General features: G+C 38.8%; 1 protein-coding gene across 1 annotated transcript; it reads right to left on the bottom strand.

The window, feature by feature from the left end:
- Positions 1-608: 608 nt before the first annotated feature.
- LAMP1 (lysosomal associated membrane protein 1) lies at positions 609-23,030 on the bottom strand. The gene is made up of 9 exons (XM_063304883.1): positions 22,839-23,030; positions 11,343-11,458; positions 8,119-8,332; positions 7,624-7,782; positions 6,899-7,107; positions 6,105-6,227; positions 4,145-4,214; positions 3,564-3,734; positions 609-1,538 (listed from the first exon to the last, which is right to left on the bottom strand). Exons 1-9 carry the CDS (start codon positions 22,885-22,887, stop codon positions 1,399-1,401), a joined length of 1,251 nt encoding a protein of 416 aa, XP_063160953.1. The 5' UTR covers positions 22,888-23,030; the 3' UTR covers positions 609-1,398.
- Positions 23,031-24,956: the final 1,926 nt, after the last annotated feature.

Genomic DNA, 24,956 nt, shown 5'->3' with positions numbered 1-24,956 from the left:
GATAGTGAGCTGCAGTAGAATCAAACACCAGGAGTTATACCCCACAGCAAACGTAGAAAACAAGTGTTTTATGACATTCAATTTGTTCTACTTTACTGCACTCAGCTGTAGTGAGAGGTGCTTCATGAGAAGTTCTATCCTGAATAACCTACTTCATCCCAGAACTGTCTGTTGCACAAAAGCTGCAATCTCCTATGTACTCCCATATCTTGCTAATCGGCAAGTTGTTCTATCAATGATTACCAAGTTGTTTTTTTCTTATTCAATGGTAATCTACTTTGTAACAAATTAGCTTGCTGCAGCATCCTAGGAAATCTCTGTGGGCAGATCTACAGCAAACACAACAGCTCAAGTCAAAGCGTGACTGGGCAATTCTACAAAAACAGATCCACTTGCTTAATGGTAACTCCACTCCCTCCCACCCCCAGAAAAAACTGGGTAAGAGGACTGGAAGAGGATTGTTGTAATATAAAATATGGATTAAGTTTTTAGGCTTCTAGTTTACAACTAGCAATATGAGGTAATAGAGTTACTCTCTAAACTTTACAAACTTCATTTACTTCAAAATCAAAGCAGCCTTGTAGTTGCTCAAAAGAACACTGAGAATGTACAGAAAAGTCTTTATTAGCATTGTTACAGGCAATGCATTCATAACTGATCCTTGCAGTGTACAGTCCCAGCCAGAGTCAAAGCAAGAATTAGCAGATTGAAATCTATTGTACACATGTGCAGAAACAGGATCTCCTTTGAACTTCCAAGAAAAGAGACTGAAATTCACTTTACCAAAAATAAAGGAACACCCATTTTCATGTAAAAAAGGGCCAGCTCCTACTAAGCTGACAGACCAAAAATATATTAAGAGCCACATTTTATTTTCACACTTTGCATATACCAAGCTTAGCATTTAAAGATTAATGATACACACCTAGGTAGAGGCAAAGTGGGAATAGCAGAGGTTGACTGGTCAATCATTACTGTAAATGCAGTAACTTAGGTCAGCATAGGTTGGTAGTACCAGAAAGTGGAAATTTCCCTTTGTTAAATACAATTAATCTGAATTTAAGTGGAGTATGAAGTAACTATATCATCCTCATTTAAGTAGTTGACATTATAAACCATGCCAATTCAGAAAAGCATTCATAAAATTTCAGCCTGTTTCTAGATGGGCAAATACTTAACCCATTAGCAAAATTAAACAGAACTAAAGTTATCCTTTGTGCATAGTTAAATGCCACAAGATGGATTTCACATTTAGTAAAGCAGACACTGCAAGAAACAGTTTTAAGGAAAGATTGTGCTCCCTCATAAATCTAACTGAGGAGAAGATGGGGAGGGGAATCAATTTTCTGCTTCTTGCAACTGCTGTTCTTCCATGCTGGTTTAATTCAGTGCAAATTATTAAATTGTTTGATAACCAGCATGGCTACGCTTTCGCCCAATTAAATACGCAATCAATACTATAAGGACAAGTCCAGCAAGGGCTGCACCAACTACAATAGGGATCAACATGTTATTTTCATCCAGCTGACATTCTTCCACTGAAAGAAAGAAAAATTTAATTTTAAAACTGATAAAAAATCAAGGCAAGTACAGTGTAACTATTTCAATACAGTGTTATAATTTGTCAAAGCATCTTATTGAACCTAGATTATAGTTTTTACATCTAGTGTAGTAAATAGTATCACCTGTATTTGCACCATTCAGAATACAGTGGTAAAAATCTATTGCCTGATGCCGGGAGAACTAGCTTTAAGATTACGAATAGACTGGGTTCTCACACTGTGCTAGGGTATGGTTTGTTATAATCACGGAATAAAATTGTTGGTGTTCCCACAACATTAGGACAAACAAATCGCATGACTTGAAGCAATGTGTAAAACCAGCCACTTCTAGGAGTTACCTACTTGGCAAAAGCCATCTCCATTCAAACTAAAAAATGCAATTTGACGCTTCACTGGCCAATGATCAAATAAAATGCATGAATTTCTGTTTTCACAAAAGTGATCCTAGTGGTAGAAGTCCTTCTTAGCTTGTCTTTAGCAGTTCTGCCACATAATCTATTCTAATTTTCAAAAATTGAAGATTTCTATCTGGCCACAGATCCCACCTTCCAGAAGAATCCAGGCAGTTATTTTCCAATTTGAAATTGGCAAAGAGGTACTTACTTACCAAAAGCATGTTCAACAGGACATTAAAGGTTTCCCCATCGGGCCTGACAAAGTAAACTTTGTAAAATTCCAATCCTGCCCGCGATTCTCAGCTGAGCATTTGAAACTGTTCTGGTAAATACAACCCTGCTGAACCCTTGCAATAGACTTAACAATAGTACTGTACTGTATGAAGAGCAAAACAATGTATCTTTTGCCAGGTCACCATCCTACTAAAAGTTCCAGTATTACCACTTGCAAAATTAGAGGCATCTTGATTTGCCTTAATCTTTCATTGTTTCAAAAGATTCGAATAGTGGTAATTTACCTACTTCAGTTGGCAGAGTTACTTAAGTAAGACTGCAACACTGGATAATGTATACTTCATCTTATATTCTGATAATAGGAAATTAGTGTCAAAGGCCAACTTTTCTTTAAAATACTTCACATTTTAAAGCTATGATTAATCTTTGGAGAAAGATGGGATAACTGTAACCATTTAAAATATTGATTGAGGTTATATAAATCTATATACATTTAACTGGTTAACCAACAGGTAAGAAAAATGGTATCTGCCAGTTTTATGTGGGGATATTACATCAACAGCATAACTGGTTACAACCAGACACAATAATTACATATTTGAGACACTACTATTAGGACTGGGAAGGCTGGCACTTACAATGGACACTTTTTTTTATGGTGGAACTGTAGAATTCCCCATGGCATTATACTACTCTGTTAGTGTTTGATCTTATATGAGCCTTGACACATTTTTATGTGATTCCAATGATAATGAGGACACACATTTCTGGAATAAGTTCCCAAAAATGTATATATTTCTATTTGTATATATACATGTACCAGGTGGCACATGCCATTTCTTAAGAGAAAAAGGGGTAAAGGTAAAAGGTCCCCTGTGCAAGCACCGAGTCATATCTGACCCTTTGGGGAGACGCCACTTTCGTGATGTTTTCGTGGCAGACTATAAAGCGGGGTGGTTTGCCATTGCCTTCCCCAGTCGTCACCTTCCCCAGCAAGCTGGGTACTCCAACCTCGGAAGGATGGAAGGCTGAGTCGACCTGAGCCGGCTACCCGAGAATCCAGCTTCTGCTGGGACTGAACTCAGGTCGTGGGGAGTTTCGGTTGCAATACTGCCGCCTACCACTCTGCACCAGAAAAAGCAAATGGCTGTAATTTCAATTCCCCATTCTCATGGGACTGTTTTATTACTTTTTTTAAATGTTGAATTTGTCCACATGTCCCTTTAGAGCACTGCATCACACTTTTTCAACAGTTTTGAAAGGACATGAGCCTTAAGTGCTTAAAAATACATTTGAACAAAACATTTCAATTGCTTCTTAGGAATGCATATTTGCATTAAACTATGTTTTAAGTTTATGTTAGAGATCTCACCTGCTCCAAATTTGTCTCCTGCAATCTTGAAAGCCTGAACTTGGACACTGTATATATTGAGAGAAGCTTTGTCTGAAACCCAAATGATCTCTTCTGCAACACACTTGTAAGATTTTCCAATTGTAGCTTTTAGGGCACTCAGGCTATTGTTGACAGCTTTAATACTTTTTTCTGCAAAAGATTAACAAACAATACAAATTACATGCAACTTTAGTTTAAAGACTTAATACTAGTGAGAGCAAGATGAAGAGCTAAGCTAAAAGTGAGCAGTTTACCACTGCTACTAATGTTCTGCCTCCGTCAAACAGTAAGATCAAAAATCATCTGCTTATTTAGTTAGGAACCATCAAATCATGACACAATTTAATCAAATGGCCTATGCCTGAGTACTTGTTTTTTTCCCCTTTTTTTAAGGATTTGGAAGATCACTTGGAGAAGAATAAAAAATAATCTACATTAGTGCCAGTTAAAAAAATGTGAACAGACTTTCACTGTATAGTTGGACCAGGTTATCTTTTTAAACACACTGCATTTTTAAATGTTTAGAGCATTAACATTTTATAAAAGAACTGAATTCTTACCTGTAGCTTCAGAAGGCAGATTTGCACTCACAATGATGCCATGCAGGAAGTATTTCTCAGTACTTGAATTCTTTAAAAGAACACATTTAATCACTTATTAATTTCATTTTCTTTAACAAAAGCTGCTTCAATATTTGCAGTTCAAATAACTTAATTTAGAGGAAACATGCATAATGTATGAAGTCAGAAAAGTTACATTCAAACTTCTAGTAAGTTATTAAAAACCTCTTTTTAGAAATATACTACAATCTGAAGATCAATAATCTCTATCTGTAGAAAAAAAACATCCATTTCTAAGTGCACAGACTGATTTTACATTACAGGTAGTCCTCGGTTAACCACCACTCATTCAGTGACCGTTCAAAGTTATGATGGTGCTGAACGAGTGGTACTTACATCTGGTCCTTGAAGTTCTGGCCATTCCAGCACCCCCCACATTCATGTGATTGCAATCCAGGAACTTGGCAACCAGCTCACATTTACGACGACTGCAGTGTCCTGCAATCGACTTCCCTGCCAGCTTCCCACAAGCAAAGTCAATGGGGAAGCCAAGTCACTCTCACCACCTTCCTATGCACTCTCCCACCCTCTGCAGCACCCACCCCACCCAGCTGTGCTCATGCCACACTGCAGCAGCTGCCCCCCTGCCTGGTTGCACTCTGTGGCACTCACCCGCCCACTGGCCTACTTTCAAGCCTCCCAGGACTTGCGACTTCCTGCCAGCTTCCCCACTGACCTTCCTTGTGGGAGGAAGTCATTAAGTCACAATCATGTGAGGTCCTCGCTTAACAACAGCAATAGGGATTGCCAGGATTGCCGTCACTGAGTGATGCGGTCATGTGACATCATGCTTTTCGACCGCACAAATTCTGGTCCCCATTACTGTTGTTAAGCAAGGACTACCTGTACATCTTCTAAGGATAAATTAAAACCGTAGCATGATTATGATAGTAATTTGCTGCATTCTGAACCCATTTTGTGCAACCTCATTCAGAATATTTTATATTATGCATTCTTCAATGGTCCCGTCTTCAGCAAGCAGTATGCTGGTAACTTGGAAAAAGGGAGTAGTAATATTATGACTGATCATATAATAAATAAGCAACGAAAGGTTGAATTGAACAACCTTACCACCAAATTTATTTATGAGATTTATCTGCATCTCAATCCAGAGGGGCTTCAGCTGGTTTGCCACTAACAAAACTGCAACAAGAGTTTGTTTTTACTGTAAGGTGCTGACAGAAATTGGGTCATTGTCATAAAGCTATAAATAGTTCCACCCATTGCCTTTCATTCTTTCAAAGATCTTTCATGACAGTGACCTACACAGAAAAATTACCAGCAGCTACAGAAGGATACAGGTAACAGGGAGAAGAAATGTTTTTTAATACAGAACTGCAAACAAATCTTTTGCTTTCAAATTCTGCATCTCTTTTTATAGCAAACAGCTATATTAGTCTTTCCCTACAAAATGACATCCAGATATACTGGAATGAAGGCAACATTGGTTACCATTTTAAGTCCTAATACATCCAGAGCAGTGTTTCTAGACCTTAGCAACGTTAAGATGTATGGACTTCAACTCTCAGAATTCCCCAGCCAGCATCTTAAAATTGCTGAGATTGGGAAACACTGATCTCAGGGTTGCCAGGTTGTGGAAACTGGTTTAGACCTTATTTGTAAGCAGGCCTGAAAATGCATGATTCAGGGTCAGGAAGAGGGTTTTGATGAATATTATTTCTGTAGCCTCCAACGTTCCAACTCCCTCCAAGGTATGCATAATTGGTGCTCTTTACACAGATCAAAAATGTAAATTCTGTGCAAATATTTAAGCCTAGAACAAACACAGTTCTGTCGTAAAATGTCATAAACATAAAATTTATTCTAAGCAACTGAAGCAATATCTTATCTTATTCATGGGCTGAACATTCTGAAATGCTCTATATCAAATTATGCTTACCTGTGCAAAACTGAGAAAAATACTGGTGCTCCCAGAAGTCAAGTTTAAAGTAACTGTGACATTATCACACTTCCCAGAAGAACTTGCATTTGGTGGAAGATTCAACACTTTTGAAATAAGAGTCTTAAAAAAATATTGTGATAGAAAGTTTAAACTTCACACTGAAGACAAAGTAACTAGCATATGTACTATTTTAGTTCAATTTTATTTATCCAAACAATAAGGAACAATGGGACCACAATATTAGATTTCTAACAATTATTTATATAAACTGACTAGAGGCTTGTAAAATATTCCAAGTTGAAAGCAGTTGTTTCAACCATTCTAAATTTGCAGAATGATTAAAACACCTTGTTTCAACCTTGAAAACAAACTTTTCTAAACTAGTTTATTGAAGTATAATATATGTAGCACAAATACATATATAGATACAATAGTAATACTATATGGAAACAAGAGATAACGGAGAAATTTTCCAAATGTGCAGAATACATTTCAGGGAGGGACACCAACAACCTTCAGAGCAGTGTTTCTCAACCTTGGCTACTTTAAGATGTGGGGACTTTTAACTCCTAGAATTCCCCAGCCAGCCTTGCTAGCTAGGGAATTCTGGGAGTTGAAGTTCACACATCTGCAAGTTGCCATGGTGGAAAAACCCTGCTTTAGAGGTAGAACTATGACTTAGAGGGGTGGGAAGAAGAGCAGCAGCAATTCTGGTTTTAACGAAATGCTCTAGTTTCAAGGATCAAATCTTTGAGGGGTGTGTTGTAAAAATATATTAAAAAGTTATATACCTTATTTGGTACACTGTAGGTGAGATTAAGTTGCAGACCCATAGAAGCAAGTAAGCAGATACCAGATGAATCATTTACACTGTACTGTCCAACTTCTGGTTTTGCTGAGGGTGGTACACTGGTAGTTGTACCACTGGTAGTTAAAGGTGGGTGAGTAGTGATTATGGGGCCAGCTGTAGTAGATGTTTTGTCTTCAGAACAAATCGTTTCTAGAAAGCAACAACTGCAAATCACAAGGCTGGAAGACTTTACTGAAAAATTATGAACTCAGCAATAACCAGAAGGAGAAAAACCAAATTAAATAATTTAACAGCTACCTTTATACACATTGTCATGCCCCAAAACAATGGATGGGAACATAGAGCATCTTCAAAATTAATCACCAAAGTGGATTTTTTAAAATGTGACAGAAAGGGAGAATCTGCACCATTTTTTAAAATGCATCTCTAAACATGTCACAAAAAGGCCACAAAGAGCCCCCAAGTGCATCTGCCCCAACAATGGTAATTGGTTTTAAAATACTTTTTAAATAGTTACATGGTGATCCAGTGAAATCCAGCACTTTACTAAGACTGCAATGTGTTTCTTTTTTAGAAATCCATGTTACTAAAACAGTTACAAAACTGTCAAATAGCTTCTAGGCTAACAGTGGGTGAGACACTGTACTAGGCCTAGCCGGACTGGAAAGATTTAACTTAGCATAGCTACTCTGTAGAAGCACTCACCTTTCTTACTGATGGTGCCATTTGCAATGTATGCTTCAATCGCAGCTTTACTAAGAACAACAGACACACTTCCCGCAGTTACTGACTTGTTGCTATGGCACAAATATTTTGTATTTAAGTCTGCTTGGATATCACTTCCGTTTTTTACTTCTGTTAGTTCTGTAGTAAGAAACAGACAGTAGTTCAAGACCCTTCAGAGAATTCTATACAAATGGAACACAACACTATTATTTATTAGATTTTATGCCCCATCATTCATTCAGAGGCTCAAGTTGCTACATAGCGCTTCCTTCTCCTATTTTCCCCCACAACCATCCGGGGAGGTAGGTCCGTCCAAAACTGTGTGACTGGCCCAAAGCCACCCAGGGAGTGTTTGAAGCTCTTGATGGCTTAGTACACGTCTGCCTGTTCCTAACCCAACCCCTTTACCCACTATACCACCCTGGTGCAGTGGATTTTGAAAACCTTAAAAAAAACCAAAATCTCTCCACCTACCTCCAGATGAATTGGGGAAAAGGGACGAATCACTCAAGTTGAATTTGAACATCAAAGCACTGACCGTGTAGAGAGATGCATTCTTCCCAAATGTCATGTTTAATGAATGCCCTTTGCCAAATCCAACTATTAGAATTTCTTCAGGTGCTTGCTTGTTGCCACAGGTGCTAGTATTTACTACATGAGCATCAGGTGGAAGTGTGAAGGTTGTGATCTAATAGATATAAAGCCAATGATTAATCCTACAAAAATATCCACTTATATTTAACACCATGGATTTATAAAGAATGTGCAGGCCCACTTGATTTGAGCACATATCTGAACTGATCTTCCTTCAACTAGCCCACAGTAGTGTATGTTGGATCATTACATTTGAGTGGGAAGGCCACAAATAATTTATGTGAGATGATCTAGCAAGTATCATGGATGAATATGGATTTATACACAAATCTGCCAAATCTCATTAATAAAACCAGCAAACTTTGATATTCCATTTTCATATGCCCAGTATCTATAATGAGAACTTTGGTCATGTAATTCCTTCATCATATAAGATTAACACATGCTCACATATTTGGAGCAGCCTAGACATACGCATCCATTCTAGACATATGCATAGCTGAGATGGTCCTTGAGCAAAATTTTTCAACTGCTCTTTATCAGTTATTTTAATTTTATATTGTAAAAACCTTTTCTTGGTGGCGGAGAGGGACAGGCAAGGAATATACATTAGAAATGTTTAATGCTGACTTCCGGGAAAGAAATGGCAAATGGAAGACAGCTCTGCTAAAAGCAGAGCCGACAACTGCAGCGGAATGAGACCTGGCAAGCAGACCAGCTCTCGTAATTCCTCTCTAGACAAGGAGAGGACTTGAGATCACCCATAAGTGCTCCAGACAGTTGCTCCTCACAAGGAGACTGCAAGACAGTGGTCTTTGGAGGCTTTATACCTCTGGGAGATGAGGGAATAGCCATCTTGCTCAAACCATGGTTGGAGCCTTTAAGGACACTGGATTATTTCCTTTTCTAATCACTTTTGGAAATTGCTTGTTACCTGCTTTTCAGTTATTAGGAAGCTTTGGATTGACAAGTCTAAAAACACCAGGTGAATTTCCTTCAATCCTTAGCAAAAGACGTTTTAAATACAAGTTTAAGGATACACACACACAAACACACATATATATTTGTGTTTGTGTGTGTGGAATAAACAGCAAAAGGGTGATTAGAACTTTGATTTTGGAAAGTTACAAATGGACTAAGTCTGGATGGATTTGAAATAAGATTTTGGAGTTATAAGAAGCTTTCACATGAGAAAATGCTTTTGTTTTGAATTTTTTAAAACAAACATGATAGGATGAGACTTTAAAGGCTGGACACTAGAGGAAACCTGAAGGAACTAAAGGTTACAATTAAAGGAGAAAAACACTTAAATTTGACTTACTAATACAGAACGGAGCAAAATATTTTAACATTGAACATATTGAAGGACAGTTTTGAACAATGGACCCAGAAGTTAATTTTAATAGTGTCTGCCTCTATAGACAGACTGTGTTTAAAAGATGTTATGGAAGAGGAACAAGTTTTACCTGACAAGATTGAGACTGAGTTTGAAAGTGGATTTAAAAATGACAGGCTACAAGAATGACATGGAAAACGATATACAAATAATAAACCAAGAGAATGACCTGGATAATTTTCCTATATTGGATTTACAAAAAGGCTTATTAAAGCTTTGAAAAAATTTGTGAGAAGGGACAAAGAAAAAATGAAAAGAAATCAAGTTCTAGGACATTATTTGAAGGGACTAAAGATCATTAACAGTAAAAGGAAGGAATATAAAGTTGGTTTATTTGATCAAGCTTAAAATTGGTATGTTATCTCTAGTAACCCTTAAGGGGCTTTTGCTGCTCAGGACTGAAACAATGAGGCTAAAACACAGGCGCAATAGAATTCAAGGGCATCCGCTGAAACAAAATGTTGGGAAATTCAGGGCCAATAAAAAGTATTTCCTTATGCATATTTTAAAGCATAGATTTTGCTGCCATCAGACATGGCGATGGCCTTAAAAGACAATTGGACAGCTTCTTGAAGGACTGAGCTATCAGTGTGGATTAGTCTTCATGGCTATGAGCAACCTCAAACAATACCCCTTAATACCAGCTACTAGGAGCATCAAGTCAAGATGGTTATCTTTCCTGTTTTGCTTTGAATTTTCAAGATGCACTTAATCGGCCACAATAGAGCAGAGAATGATCCAGGAGAACTCTTTTGCTCCGCCCCCCCATACATATCTATACACTTATAACCAAATATAGTTTGGCTATAACCAATAATTAGTTAATTATTAATGATAGAAAATTACCTCTTTCAATAACGTGGCTGGAGTATTTTAGTTCTGTACTTATTCTACAGCTATGTATTCTGAACAACAGTTGTTTAAATAAATTTAGATCCTAGAGGTACTAGCAACTAGTATCAGAGATTGTAACTTAATTGTAACACTTTTAAAAATGCATGGGATCATACAAATATATTAACTGAACTGATTCACTGCAAGTAGTAATTTTATCTTTCAGCAGTGAATGCTGACTTTATTTTTCCAATTCTTTAATAGAATACTTAAAATATAGCACAAAAATAGGCTGAACATATGCATGCAAAGTGGGCTGGTCTTCAAGTCAGTCTTGATTCCTGGTGACTGCCTGAAGACGACTGCAATTTTCTTGGCAGGAAGTGGTTTGCATTGCCTTTTTCTTCCAGGGCTGAGAGTATGTGACTGGCCAAGGTCATCCAGATGACTTCATGCCTAAGGCGGGTCTACAGGCGCCAAGCTAGCAACTGGGAGTTCTAGTTCTGCCTTAGGCACAAAGGCAGCCAGGTAATGTTGGGCCAACGACTACATCAAAATGGCTTTCACATGCAAAGTACATGCTTCAGAAAGCTTGGTTCAATCATAGCTCTGTCAGGTTTGCTATCATATAATCTAAAAAGCAGGAGAAGGCTAGTACCCTTATGTCCTGCTTCTGGACTGCAATCACATATCCTGATAGGCCATTATACAGCAAAGTAGGTCTTTTTTTTATGCAAAAATATCCTTTTGCTGCTGGCAAATTCAAAGCTTCAGCGTTAATCAAGGAGCTGAAATTCAACAGCAGTATCTTGCTAGTTTTCACCACTCTAACAGCATTCTCACTTAGCACCCCTTTACATTCCAGCAGTTTCACCTCTTTTTTACTCTTTGTGCTGAACTCCACTGTGAACTTCATGGAGAAGTTGGCTGATAGGCATAGCTTTCCATCTGGATTATTTACTTGAAATGTTGATGATGTTTGTAAAAACCCTACAAATTAAAAAAAACAAGAAAGAAAGATCAAGCAGTGGATTGCAATTATTTTAAAAGCTCAGAGTCTATATGTAACTTGAGAATCACTATAATACAAATACTTTCAGAAGACCTTCATGCCATCTTAGAAAGCTCTTGTTTGTGCAGACAATCTAAACCCTTTATTATAAACACAGAGAAACCTACTCAGGGTTCTAACTTATGTAGAGCTCTTGTGTACATAGAAAGTGATTTAGGGAGCATAGAACTAATGCACTCATCCCACCTTCTTGCTTACACACAATGGCTATCAATTTACTTATGCTTTAAGAAGCCTAGTATTTTAATCTGTGTATTCATTTATTCCTCTTTTTATATGGAACAGGGCCGCAAAGATTAAACATACCGAAGAGACAATAAGAATCAAAGCAGAATGATCAATCTGAGATTAGTTGGGGTTATTTTTGTCACCAAAGTTTCTGCAGCATAATTTGTATCCAGAATTCTTAATAACATGCTGGTAGAACTGTTGAAATGCTATTTTAAAATTACCCAAGAAATATACACAATTTTTCCCCTCATATGTTAAAGTTCCTTCTGGTTTTTATTTTAATGCAATAACATTAATTCTTGATTTTCTGATGCTGAAAGCACTACCTTACAAAGGTGTGCACATCATATTGTTTCTGTCTTGGCAGGAAACAAAGTTTTAAAAGCAAGGAGTATTGACTTCACTTCAGCTATACTTCATTAACAAGATTCCTGTTACTACAGTACAAGCTGTTGTCAACAGCAACTGTACAAAGGATCACCTGCAAGAGCTAATGATTTACTCAGTGACAGCTTAATTTGTACATGACAGTTCTTCAAAGTCCTGCATTTAAAAATGATGTACTCCATGTGCATTGAATTCTCAAGAGACAACTGCTTCATAATAGCATTTCCCTGCCTTAATGTTACAAGTAATACTGTATACACAACCATTCACATCTACAGCATTTTCCTATAGAAGAATGTAGGATAGGACAAAATGGTATACTGTAGGGGTGAATTTAATCATGTACAAAAAGACTGCCTTTATTGTTACAACATATCTGCACATTGTTCTTGTGTGTGCACTATTACTGCTTGGAGAAATGGCACTTCATATGTAAAGTGGCAAAAAAAAATCCTAGGAATGTGAACACTCTTCTGCGTCAATCCTTTATCCAAGCTTCATACAAGATGTATAATGAACGCCAACACAATTTTACTTGAAAGGATACAAACAAGAACAAAAGACGATATAGGTGTACTCCCAGTGAAGCACTTTAGATTATTATATATTTTCTGGCATTATTGTCCTTATAAATTAACAGCTTTGTACAAATTGTTTAAAAATGGCTCCCAATATTCTAGTAAGATCTCCTTCAACCTGGAAACCTAATGAACATGGGGACTAGGATGAGAGGCTATGGGGTATATATTTAGGAGAAGAAAAAAGTATACTTTCAGCATTTAGGGTGCTAACTGAAGATGGACAAATCAGGCATTATTTGAAAACAGCTTCTCCCTAGGTAGAAGTGATAGTTTAAAACGAGATTTTTTGAGGAGGGAGATGAATTAATCTGCTCAGTCCATCTAGATTGGCTCTTCAGGCAACCTACAAGAGGCTATCACCACACACGTTTGTACAAGGGTCAATACTATCCTCAACAGGATTACACAGCACGCTATCTCAGTTCAACCTCTGTTCTTTGGGAAGGGAAGGACAACTATTTACCTGATATTTTCTTCCCTATAAATTATTTACCTGTGAACTGAAATTTTCTTACACTCCCAGATAGGAACAGCTGAAGCTATTGCAAACAAAGGAATACATAGGTTTAAACAATTGCAGACAGAGCTGCTGAAAAGGGTCCTTTCATTTTAAAAAGTAGTTACTTGCAAGGGACAGTTTGCCTAGTGAATATTGCATATGGCATAAAAAAGGCTTCCCTCTTTTCTCTCTTGGGATCATAATGTGCTGCAACCTTGACCATCCATGTATGTAGAGACTTACTGAAGAAGTTCAAAAGCCATAAAAGCAGAAGCTTCCTCAAAATGAGGGTTCTGGTGAAATGAGAGTTGAAAGGGAGAGTCCAGAGGATCAATCTTCTCCACAATGCTCAGAGATTATTCAAAAGTGTAATAATAGAATATTAGCCAGAAAGTACATCTCAGATCAGGAAACACCTCTTAAATGTGTTTCGAGAGGAGATTGGAGTGAATAATCAGCAGGGTCAGAGATCTTGTTACAGACAAAAGGTTTCTTCAAAAAATATCTCTTGAACTCTTGTCCACGTGAGACCAACAATATGGCAAAATTTACACAAGCAGTCAATAAAAGATGTAGAAAAACACACAGTAAAAACTTTAAGATAAACAAAATAGTTCTTCAGAATAGGAACCTGAGCAAAGATGACATTGGGAAATGGTGTGCTAAAGGATAGAAAAACAGCAGAGAAACGGATTTAATTCTTTGCTTCTCTCTGCTGAGGTTATAGGACAGATTTCTGTGCCAAAGCCAACTTTTTCAGAAGGAATGCCAGGTGAACTGAAACAAATGTAGGTAAAGAAAAAGATGATTCATAAGTGAAAATGGACAAACTAAAAATAAATCGTCAAGTCCACACAATATCCAAAGGAGAGTTCTTCAAGAACTTAAATACGAAATTGATGAAATGCAACCGTTCTTTAACATTGGGATCCATTCCCAGGATTTAAAAATAGCCAATGGGACCCCAATTCTTGGAAAAGGATTGAGGGTCAATAAAGAATACCACAGTCCAGTTAGCTTAACATCTGTTCCAATGAAAGTTGAAATAATTATTAAAGAAGTTAAAGTAGAGCAGTGAACCTGGCTGAAAATAAACCAAAATGGCTTCCACAACATCAAGACCTGTCTCATTAACCAAGTCTTTGGTGAAGGTGAGAAAAGACAGGTTGAAAAGTTAAACCTATCTGAGGTTTTATAAAAGCCCTCAGTGAAGGCTCCTGAGCAAATTCAGTGGCCAGGAGGTAAGAGGATAGGTACTCTCATGGATCGGCAACTAGTTAAGAACAGGAGACAGTCAGAATAAAAGATCAGTTCTTACACTGGTGAGATGTGTACAGGTCTCTCAAGGATCAGTGTTGGGAGCTATGACTTTCAATATGTATATAAAATGAACTGGAGTTCATGTTGAGGAGTGAGGTAGCCATGATACCACACTGTTCAGGGTGGCAAAATAAAAAAGGGACTGTGTAAGAGCTCTAAACGAGTTGTTCAACCTGTTTGAATAGCCTTCAAATTGAAAAATAAAATTCAGAGTTGTAAAGACCTTAAATAATACTGCTGGCATAAAAAAATACAAATTTAGTCGGAGCACTGTTGACAGTGACTGATCAGGGAAGGGATGTAGACTCACAGTGGAGAGCTTGATGAAAATATCAACCCAGTGTGCAGCTGCTGTAAAAGCAGCACATTCCATGCCTTGAGTCATTAGGCCTAATTAGATCTGTTGATATTGTAATGCTGTTATGTAAATTTATTAAGACTATCTGGAGTATTGTGCTCAATTCTGTTCAATGCATCTTAAAGATGTTATTACAGAATTGGAAAAGATGTAGTAACAGTCAAAACAAAATGATTAGCGAGCAGATCGCCTATGACAACAGGCTACAGCAATTCATTGAATTATCTAAAATCATGCATGGTACAGATGTTGTCAATGAGGATTCCCCAACCCCACCAGGACTGGAGCTTCTCCACATGCATGTGTTCTCCTCTTCCTCGCGGACAAAAAAATGTCCATAGTTAAACTAGAATCTGCTGTCAGCAATGTGAGACTGGTGACAATTTTGATGACTTTAAAAGGGGACAGGATATATTTGTGGAGGAGACAGCTCTCAGTGGCTACCAATATTGACTATTTATTTCCTCTTGCATCATAGGCAGCATGCTTTATTTATTGGCATCCCAAATGCATCAAATTCATCAGAGACATGGAATGCCATACTAGATGGGCAAACAGGCTCCACAGGTTTTTTCCCCTCTATTTGGTTCCCTCTTTTCTCATCTCCATCCAGTTTTCTTCCCCCCTTCTCTTCCCCCCTTCCTTTCCATTCAGCTACTCCTCATCCCTCACTCTGTATTTTCCCCATTTTGCTATTTCCCTTGAAAATGACTATGGGAACATGTATGTGTACATGTTTCTCTGTAATATAGTTTCAGTATATATGAAAACAGTTAATATGTGCAGATATAATTTTTAAAATGAGGCTTCTAATTTTGCAAACAATTAATTTTAATCAGTAGTAATTCATTTAACTAACATTATTTGTTCTGGTACTCTTTTTTTCAAGTGCGGCTTCCAGCTACTATACAAGTATGCATATATTGTAGCACCCTTTCTTATTGTAGTTGGCTACAATCAACTTTATAGTGCTCCCAGCTAGGATTTTCCTAACAAAAGCTAAACATTAAGACGACTGACATCAGATTATGCTGCAGGATTTATTATGCCCTGTTTAAAGTCCTTGACCCTTTATCCAAATTGCACTGGGTTACTTTGCATTTATTGTATAACCCAATGCTCTCAATATGGACACGTTATTGATGGGCTGTGTACTCTGGAATAATACGTTTTAAAATGTGTGCAACTTAGAATTAAAAATTAGATCCAAGTTAGAAATACTATTAGCTCCTCTGCACTTGTTTTGGATACACATACTTATTATCCAATCAAAGCTACATCTTGCATTTTATGGGGCAGAAACTGCTTCCTATCAGAAAAGATACACATTGCACCCCAGCATCTTCTGCACACTGAAATGTGTTGATTATGTAATATGATTTTGTTCACTGTTAAAAAATGGAACAAGGCTAGTTTCTTACAAAATGAGTATTTTGCCTGAGATTTTGGATTTAACAAGGATCCAGAGACAAGATAGTTTGTAATTGTGAAACCTGAAATTTAGGATTAACAAGGGCAGGTACTGTAATTCTTCCATCTTTGTAGCCAGCCACACACACGGCTGGTTTTGAACCACAGACTTCAGCAGTAGGGTAAATCAAGGCAAAGCAGACCACTATCCTTGTAATGACTTCGGACACATTAATGAAAATACTAGCTTTGCTTATGTTTTAAAATGCATCAGTCTTCCATGCTAACATGGATTAGAACCAGGGTAAAGCATCCATTACCCTTCACTATTCTTTACTTTGGTGTGCGATGGCTCAGTGGTTAAGACGCCAGGCTTGTCAATTGGAAGGTGGCAAGTTTGCCGGTTCGAGACCCTAGCCCCGCGTTGATGGCGTGAGTTCCCGCACTCGCCCCAGCTCTTGCCAACCTAGCAATTCGAAAGCATACAAATGCAAGTAGATAAATAGGTACCACTTCAGTGGGATGGTAACAGCATTCCATGCCTGTCATGCCGGCTACATGACTGTGGAAGTGTCTTTGGACAGCGCTGGCTCTTCAGCTAAGAAACAGAGATGACACCGCCCCCTAGGGTCGGACACAACTTTGCAGGGGAAACCTTTACCTTTAAAGCATCCTACCTTCTACCAAAGCCCTACTCCTTGTTCGTTTATTTTCTATCCACCTTTATTATTTTTATAAATAACTCAAGGCAGAGAACATCCCTATTACTCCTTCCTCCTCCTATTTTCCCCACAACAACAACCCTGTGAGGTGAGTTGGGCTGAGAGAGAGACTGGCCCAAGGTCACCCAGCCAGCTTTCATGCTTACTTTTTCCTATAAAGGGGGAAAGGCAGGATGCAAATAAAGCTGGATGCTGCTAGTTTGTCATTATCTATCTCTTTTTCACTGAGGGAAGGTACAGACCAGATGAAGCCTAGGCAAAATGATATCACTACTGGATAAGATTTCAAGTGACATCAGATAAGCCCTAACTCCAGTTAGCCCACTGAGTAAGTGGTGAGATGGATTCTGCCTCTTGACCAAATCCAATCCTCTACCCCACAGTTCTCAGCATCAGCGGTATAAAATAGAGTTGAAATGCTGCTGTTCAAGAAGATCCCGGCCCCATTAGAGTATGCAAGCTTAACAAAATAGAAGTATTCATCTTAAAGTATCCCATTTTATTTACTGGACCAACTAAAGCCACGTTAACAGGACTAATTTTATACAGATACTAAAAAACATTAGGGAGCAAATGTATAACTGTCCCAAAAAGAAAAGAGCAGAAGAGTGAAGTTGTAATTTAGTTCTACTCCTATGTAAACCACATAATTACATTATGGCACTACCAAAGCACAGAACATTTTGGGGTTCAAGTGGCTGTTGAGGATAACACATGTGAGTGCAACAAGAGGAAAGTAGGTGAGGTTAAAACAAAAAATAAGCATTTCCTGTGTAAAATCTATTTGTTGTTTATTTTAGTCGCTTCCGACTCTTCGTGACTTCATGGACCAGCCGCCAGAGCTTCCTGTCGGTCAACACCCCCAGCATCCCCAGGGACGGGTCCGTCACCTCTAGAATATCATCCATCCACCTTGCCCTTGGTCGGCCCCTTTTCCTTTTGCCCTCCACTCTCCCTAGCATCAGCATCTTCTCCAGGGTGTCCTGTCTTCTCATTGTGTGGCCAAAGTATTTCAGTTTTGCCTTTAATACCATTCCCTCAAGTGAACAGTCTGGCTTTATTTCCTGGAGGATGGACTGGTTTGATCTTCTTGCAGTCCAAGGCACTTTCAGAATTTCCCTCCAATACCACACTTCCAAAGCATCTATCTTCCTTCGCTCAGCCTTCCTTATGGTCCAGCTCTCGCAGCCATATGTTACTACGGGGAACACCATTGCTTTAACTATGCGGACCTTTGTTGTCAGTGTGATGTCTCTGCTCTTAACTATTTTATCGAGATTTGTCATTGCTCTTCTCCCAAGGATTAAGCGTCTTCTGATTTCCTGACTGCAGTCAGCATCTGCAGTAATCTTCACACCTAGAAATACAAAGTCTTTCACTGCTTCTACATTTTCTCCCTCTATTTGCCAGTTATCAATCAAGCTGGTTGCCATAATCCTGGTTTTTTTGAGGCTTAGCTGCAAGCCAGCTTTTGCACTTTCTTCTTTCACCTTCATCATAAGGCTCCTCAGTTCCTCTTCGCTTTCAGCCATCAAAGTGGTATCATCTGCATATCTGAGATTGTTAATGTTTCTTCCAGAGATTTTAACTCCAGCCTTGGATTCCTCAAGACCAGCATGTCGCATGATGTGGTCTGCATACAAGTTGAGTAGGTAGGGTGAGAGTATACAGCCCTGCCGTACTCCTTTCCCAATCCTAAACCAGTCCGTTGTTCCGTGGTCTGTTCTTACTGTTGCTACTTGGTCGTTATACAGATTCTTCAGGAGGCAGACAAGATGACTTGGTATCCCCATACCACTAAGAACTTGCCACAATTTGTTATGGTCCACACAGTCAAAGGCTTTAGAATAGTCAATAAAACAGAAATAGATGTTTTTCTGAAACTCCCTGGCTTTTTCCATTATCCGGCGGATATTGGCAACTTGGTCCCTAGTTCCTCTGCCTTTTCTAAACCCAGCTTGTACATCTGGCAATTCTCGCTCCATGAATTGCTGAAGTCTACCTTGCAGGATCTTGAGCATTACCTTACTGGCATGTGAAATGAGTGCCACTGTTCGATAGTTTGAACATTCTTTAGTGTTTCCCTTTTTTGGTATGGGGATATAAGTTGATTTTTTCCAGTCTGATGGCCATTCTTGTGTTTTCCAAATTTGCTGGCATATAGCATGCATTACCTTGACAGCATCATCTTGCAAGATTTTGAACAGTTCAGCTGGGATGCCATCGTCTCCTGCTGCCTTATTAGCAATGCTTCTTAAGGCCCGTTCAACCTCACTCTTCAGGATGTTTGGCTCTAGCTCACTGACCACACCGTCAAAGCTATCCCCGATATTGTTATCCTTCCTATACAGGTCTTCTGTATATTCTTGCCACCTTTTCTTGATCTCTTCTTCTTCTGTTAGGTCCTTGCCATCTTTGTTTTTTCTTAAATATCAAGTCACTTTATTCCTTCAATCCTTTCTCTCCTAACCGGTCTCAAACGCACTGTCTGATTTTAAGTTACACCCCTCCCCTTATCAGCTGAGCTCATAGGCAGAGAAAGAAGCAAAGACCTTACTAAAAATGGTGGGGAATCCAGTCTATTATTTATTATAAACCTGGAGTTGAACCCAGGCCAACCTATTTTCCATGTGAAAACTGTCACTTTCAACGTAGTAGAATAAATAACAACTGTTTCAAATACTATTTATCTAACTGTATGAAGAGCAATTATATGTAAAAAATGCAATAAAATACTACAACGTATTACTGTATGTTTGTATTTTATTACTAATATATTTGTATCTCCTGGAATCCAACTGGATTGAGAAGTAGATAAACTACATAAATTAATACATTTTCTAGATAGATTGAAAATAAAGTTAATAGTTTAATTTTGAAACTTTCATGGCTATGAAAGTCACATATCATGGCAATGAATTACAACTTCCTGCCAATGGTGTTCTGGTTCAAATTTCATGCTGGCTCAGCTTTTTAAAAATCAAAGGCAACTCTGACATTCTTTTTACTGCATGGTTTTAGAAAAGGGTATAGAAATACCCTCTATTTCTATAAGGCATAATAGGCAAAAAAGTTGACTTTCAAATAGAGTATCAAATCCAGAACAAAATTCAGAGTTATATTTACAAGTTCACCTTTTAAAACTCTTAGTTTCACAGTGCCTAAACATTAACAGGAGCATTTTCATCTTCATTCATGATAAACAGGGAAGACTGACCTCACTAATTAAACACTGTCCTTTTGTTTTTCTAATCTGCTTCAATGTCACTAAAACATTGTAAAACAAATCATTCATGGATTCAACTCAGATAAAGTAGAGGTATGTTGGCACTGGAAAGCTATATTTATGAATCACAAATACTTAAGCTCAAAAAGAGAAATGTTGACTTCACTGGTAAGTTTTTTCTGTATAATTTGAAAAAGCTTGCACTACAAATCATAAGCAGTGAAATAAGGCATATTTTCAAAGCAAGAAAGAATGGGGTAACATTTGCTCTGTATGGAATTTTCAAGAGCTTTTTAATCCACATCATTTACAGAACCACAATGAAACCGGCCACTATTAAATCAGTAGTTTTACAGGTGTTCTCTTGTATTTTACTTATAAGCTAGTTCTCAAAGCTGCACCCACAAAGCTGGATCACTATCAGAACTTGTTCCTGCTTTGCCTGGACAAGCTGACACCTGACTTGTCCAAGCAAAACCTTCCTTGCTTGTAAAGCCAAAGTATGGATCACATTCCCTACATGCTCCTCTTCTGCCCTGACAAGTTGACAGCAAGATCAGGATTATTTACAATTGCTGCTGTAAAAGAGTACATCTTAATCCTGAATAAATGTAGAACAAGAAATTAGAGTGGCAGTCTTAAAATACAACATAAATTGGAAGAATTCTATAAAATTAAACTTTTATTTAAATAATATGGTTTTAAATATACTGTTTTATTATTTCCAGTGAAAAGATTTTATATTATAAAGTTGCACAGTTCTATGGTTGTTTCATTTGGCATCTAGATTAACAATGTATTAAAAGTATGTGGTTTCTCACCAAACTAAACAAAATGAATTCATTAGTTTTATTCATGTCGGAGAATCACACAAATTTATAAACATTTTCCAAGGTCACAACACTGCAGAGTTTGAGAACCCCTGGTATAGATAGGTCACAGAGTTCAATAATATTTACTCAAGTTTGTATAGGATCATATCCTCTTATCATAAACATCATAGAACCACAATAAGTATAGTGGAAACAAATACTGTCATAGAAAAAATAAAGGAAATTTACTGTGATTTGGATCAATGATAGCATATTACATGATTCTTCAAAGAATCACATCCAGTTTTCAAAAAATAAGGTAAAGAATACCTGGATATAGAGCCAGTTTAATCTTAATTGTACTATCAACTATAGGAAACAAATTTAGGTTCTTTAAATAAACATACAGATAGAACATTTAGAGGAGGAAAGTACAAATCCAGAAACTTTTCAGAAAGGAGGAAAAAGAATCAACCATTCTGTGTTTGGAGCAAGAGTTCTGCTGTCATATACTAAATAAGCCATGTTTAAATGACACAGCAAAATATTTTAGAAGGTTTTATTTAGAAAATACATATTAGGGTAAAAACACAGGAAGATTCCTAAAAAATAAGATGTTTACCATCTAAATAAATCCCTGAACTTGCTAACGGTGTGTACAACACTAACAGCTTGTTGCTGTTTGAGTACAAAGAAGTTACAGCCTTCTTGCATAGAACTGCTGCCTCGAGCAAAGACATCCATACTCCCTTCTAATGAGTAAAATGAAATCGAACTTATTGCTCTGAATACAGTTGGGAAGGGTTTAGCACTGCAGTTCTTTTCAACTGTTTAACTCTATAATTACCCTAAGTGCAAGCTCTGAACAACACCAAGCCACATGATATTAACTACATAAGTTAACGGGCTCCGAGAGTTCTAAGAAATACACACAGAGTAAGCCAAATACAGGGGCATAGCAGCGGCAAAACATTATTACCTTGGAAGGAGAACAACAATACCGCGACTGATTCTAGAAACACTTAAGCGCAGCCAGGAAAAATTAGGCCTCCAGCTTTAAAATTTCCCAACTATCCAGCTGAAAGAAAGCTGGAAGTGCAGCTTATCTTATATTGCAGTGCCAAAAGGGGGGGGGGGGAGAAGGAGAAAGTAGTCAGTCATTTCCTCCACTGAAAGAAACGCTCACTAGAGGCTGGGAAACAGCAAATCCAAAGTGCTCAGATAAATTTCAGGAAGAAGAAAGGAACAGCACTGATTTCACTACTCCATGCATTACGAAATGACACCAGAATACAAAAGGTGCCTAAGGCTGCCTAGCAGCAGCTCCGTATTATCACGCATTCTTTAATGGGCATTTTAGGCACCCGAACCAGTTCGGAGGCTCTTATTACTCGGTACCAACGTTGAGCAGAAGCGGCGGATCTGATCTGGGAGCGGGTGGGGAGAGCAGCGGGGAAAGGAAATCCTTTCTCTTCATCCTCTCACCTTCTCGGAAGGCAGCCAGCGACCACCTCGCCAGGCAAAGAGGCGGCCCATCTATTTAGGAAAAGCCGCCTGCCCTTCCTTTCAGCCACCCTGCTCGACCGGCCCCCGGGCAGGGGGAATTCGTCCGGTGTCCCCTCGGGAAGCGCCAGCGAGTCCAGCGCTGCGCAGGAAGCGCGGAGCCTTTCCCCGCGGGCCTTCGCCGTGAGGGAAGACGAACGGGCCGCATCGCCCCAGTGGGAGAGGAGAAACGGCCCCAGTCACACTCACCGAGTAGAGCAGCCACCAAGAGGAGACCCACCGTACTTCGGCCCGCCATGATAGAGCGCCCCGAGCGAGAAGGGAGGATCGGGAAGGAGGCGAGCGCCGCACGAAGCTGCAACGACGGCACTCGGCAGCGAAGACCCAACGCAGCGCCGAAAACCGACCAGGGGCGCGGTCACATGACCCGGGACGTCAGCCCCACCCCCGCCCCTCCGTCGTTATCGCCCTCACTGTCACCTGATTCCAATTAGACCCGCCTTCTTTATTAAAAAAAGTGGGAGGGGGAGGCGCGAGAGTCATGATCTCGCGAGAATGCTGTTGAAGCAAACGGGCTAAGCCCGAGAGAAGTTCGCGCGGCGAACAGTTTTATTATTATTATTCAGTTTTTTTTAAGTTTTCTGTTGCCCATAGCTTCGTTTAACCCAGTTTTGGTTTGCATTGGTGGGTCCTCATGTTACCGACGCGTGGCGCTTAATGGTGCTAGCCAGGGGCCGCCGGGGGTTCTGATGCTTTTAGCAGGCTCGAAAGCGTCGTCGAATCAGACCGAAAGCTCACGGAAGAGTTCTTTTTTTTAAAGAAACTGCATTATGTTAAGGGTTCTCACCACCACCGTTTTGGAGAGGCGTGCAATTCGTGCAGAAACACTCGAGAGGCTTGTGGCACTTGGGTCTCCCTTTGTTGCTCTCGCGAGAAAGCGTGGGTAGGATCCAGAGCTGTACTAGGAGAGGTGACGCCACGAGAGACGGCTGTTCATTTTCTGAAATCGGAGACGCTGAACTCGTATCTCTGGAGGGTTTGGGAATCGAGACGTTGCTGTTTCGGAGAGCCTGATGCCTGTGTGCGGGGAGAGGGTGGTGTATTGCTGTTCTGTCCTCCTGGTGTTACTAAGACTGATGGATTTTTACATATATCGAACTTACATACAAATATATGTTATATTCAGTATTCATATATTAGAACATTTACACTTTTACTATGGCACCGAAACTGTTTTTTTCTTTTAAGATTTCTGTTGGCCTTCTTTTGACTTCTCACAGGCCTTGATAGATAGCTGTACCCATAGAAACAAAATAAGGTGTACATTCCATGGATAGCTTCTTTTGAGAAAAGGTATTAATGGGTAAGGGCCCTAGGAAGGAAGGAAGTCACTAATATGGAGTGATGCTAAGGTGGGAAACTGGTGGTATTCTAAGGGAGGGGTTGAATAGAATGTATATAATTTACAATAAATAATTTTATTTTATTGTAAACTGCCCAAGGTCCCCCTTTTGGAGATGGGCAGTGATAAAAAAATGATAAAATGCTGTAAGGAGGGGGTCCTGTGTGATCGCCCACCTAAAGCTTGCTGTCATTACTTTTGCTCTTGGGTGAAGAATAAAGAACTTAATTTCATGCAACTGCCTGTTTCTTTGGTCCCGATTCAGAAATGAACTTGGTAAGGAATAAAATTCGAACAAGACAATGTGACTTTTGTTACATCTGCTTTAAATCTGCTACTGGAGTGTAAGCTGCTCAGAGTTGAATGGAAGCCTAAAGGTTGAACCCTAAATCATATATTCTAGAAATTGACTATGTACCTAGAAAGTGTACTGAATAACAAGAGAATTCTAAATACCACAGCCTTGAATCTTATATACTATTAGCAAATGCATTGCTGAAACCAATTTACATGAAGGAATATGCATTGTGTTTTGACTTCACTAATTTCACACACTTTTTTCATGTTGGTCATGCTTAATCTTGGAAGTTCTAGGCAAGGCCTGAAACTTTGTAAACACCAATTAATATAATTGGTATCTCCTAAGGATTGCCTCCTGATCAGCCATCATAGACACTCTTCTAAAAGTGGAAGGCAGGTGTTTCAACAAATAGTCACTGGGAGAACACATCTTCATTACATTGTGATGTTGAATGCAAAAAAGCATGTGAAAGAATTTTAATTCTGCATGGGACTGTAATCCTATGGAGGCTTCACTAGGGGAAAACTCACTGACGTCAACTAATCAGTCAGCTGTCTACTATTTTGCTAAGACAAACTGAAATTAGTTCTTTGCATATGTAAGCTACTAAACATGTGAAAAGGAAGCTACTGTGAAGACTTCTCATAGGTCTGGTTTGCAAATG

Source organism: Candoia aspera, chromosome 5, assembly GCF_035149785.1.
Source record: "Candoia aspera isolate rCanAsp1 chromosome 5, rCanAsp1.hap2, whole genome shotgun sequence".
Classification (NCBI taxonomy): Eukaryota; Metazoa; Chordata; class Lepidosauria; order Squamata; family Boidae; genus Candoia; species Candoia aspera.
Note: the sequence above shows the minus strand (reverse complement) of the source record. Positions and strands in the feature narration are given on the sequence as shown.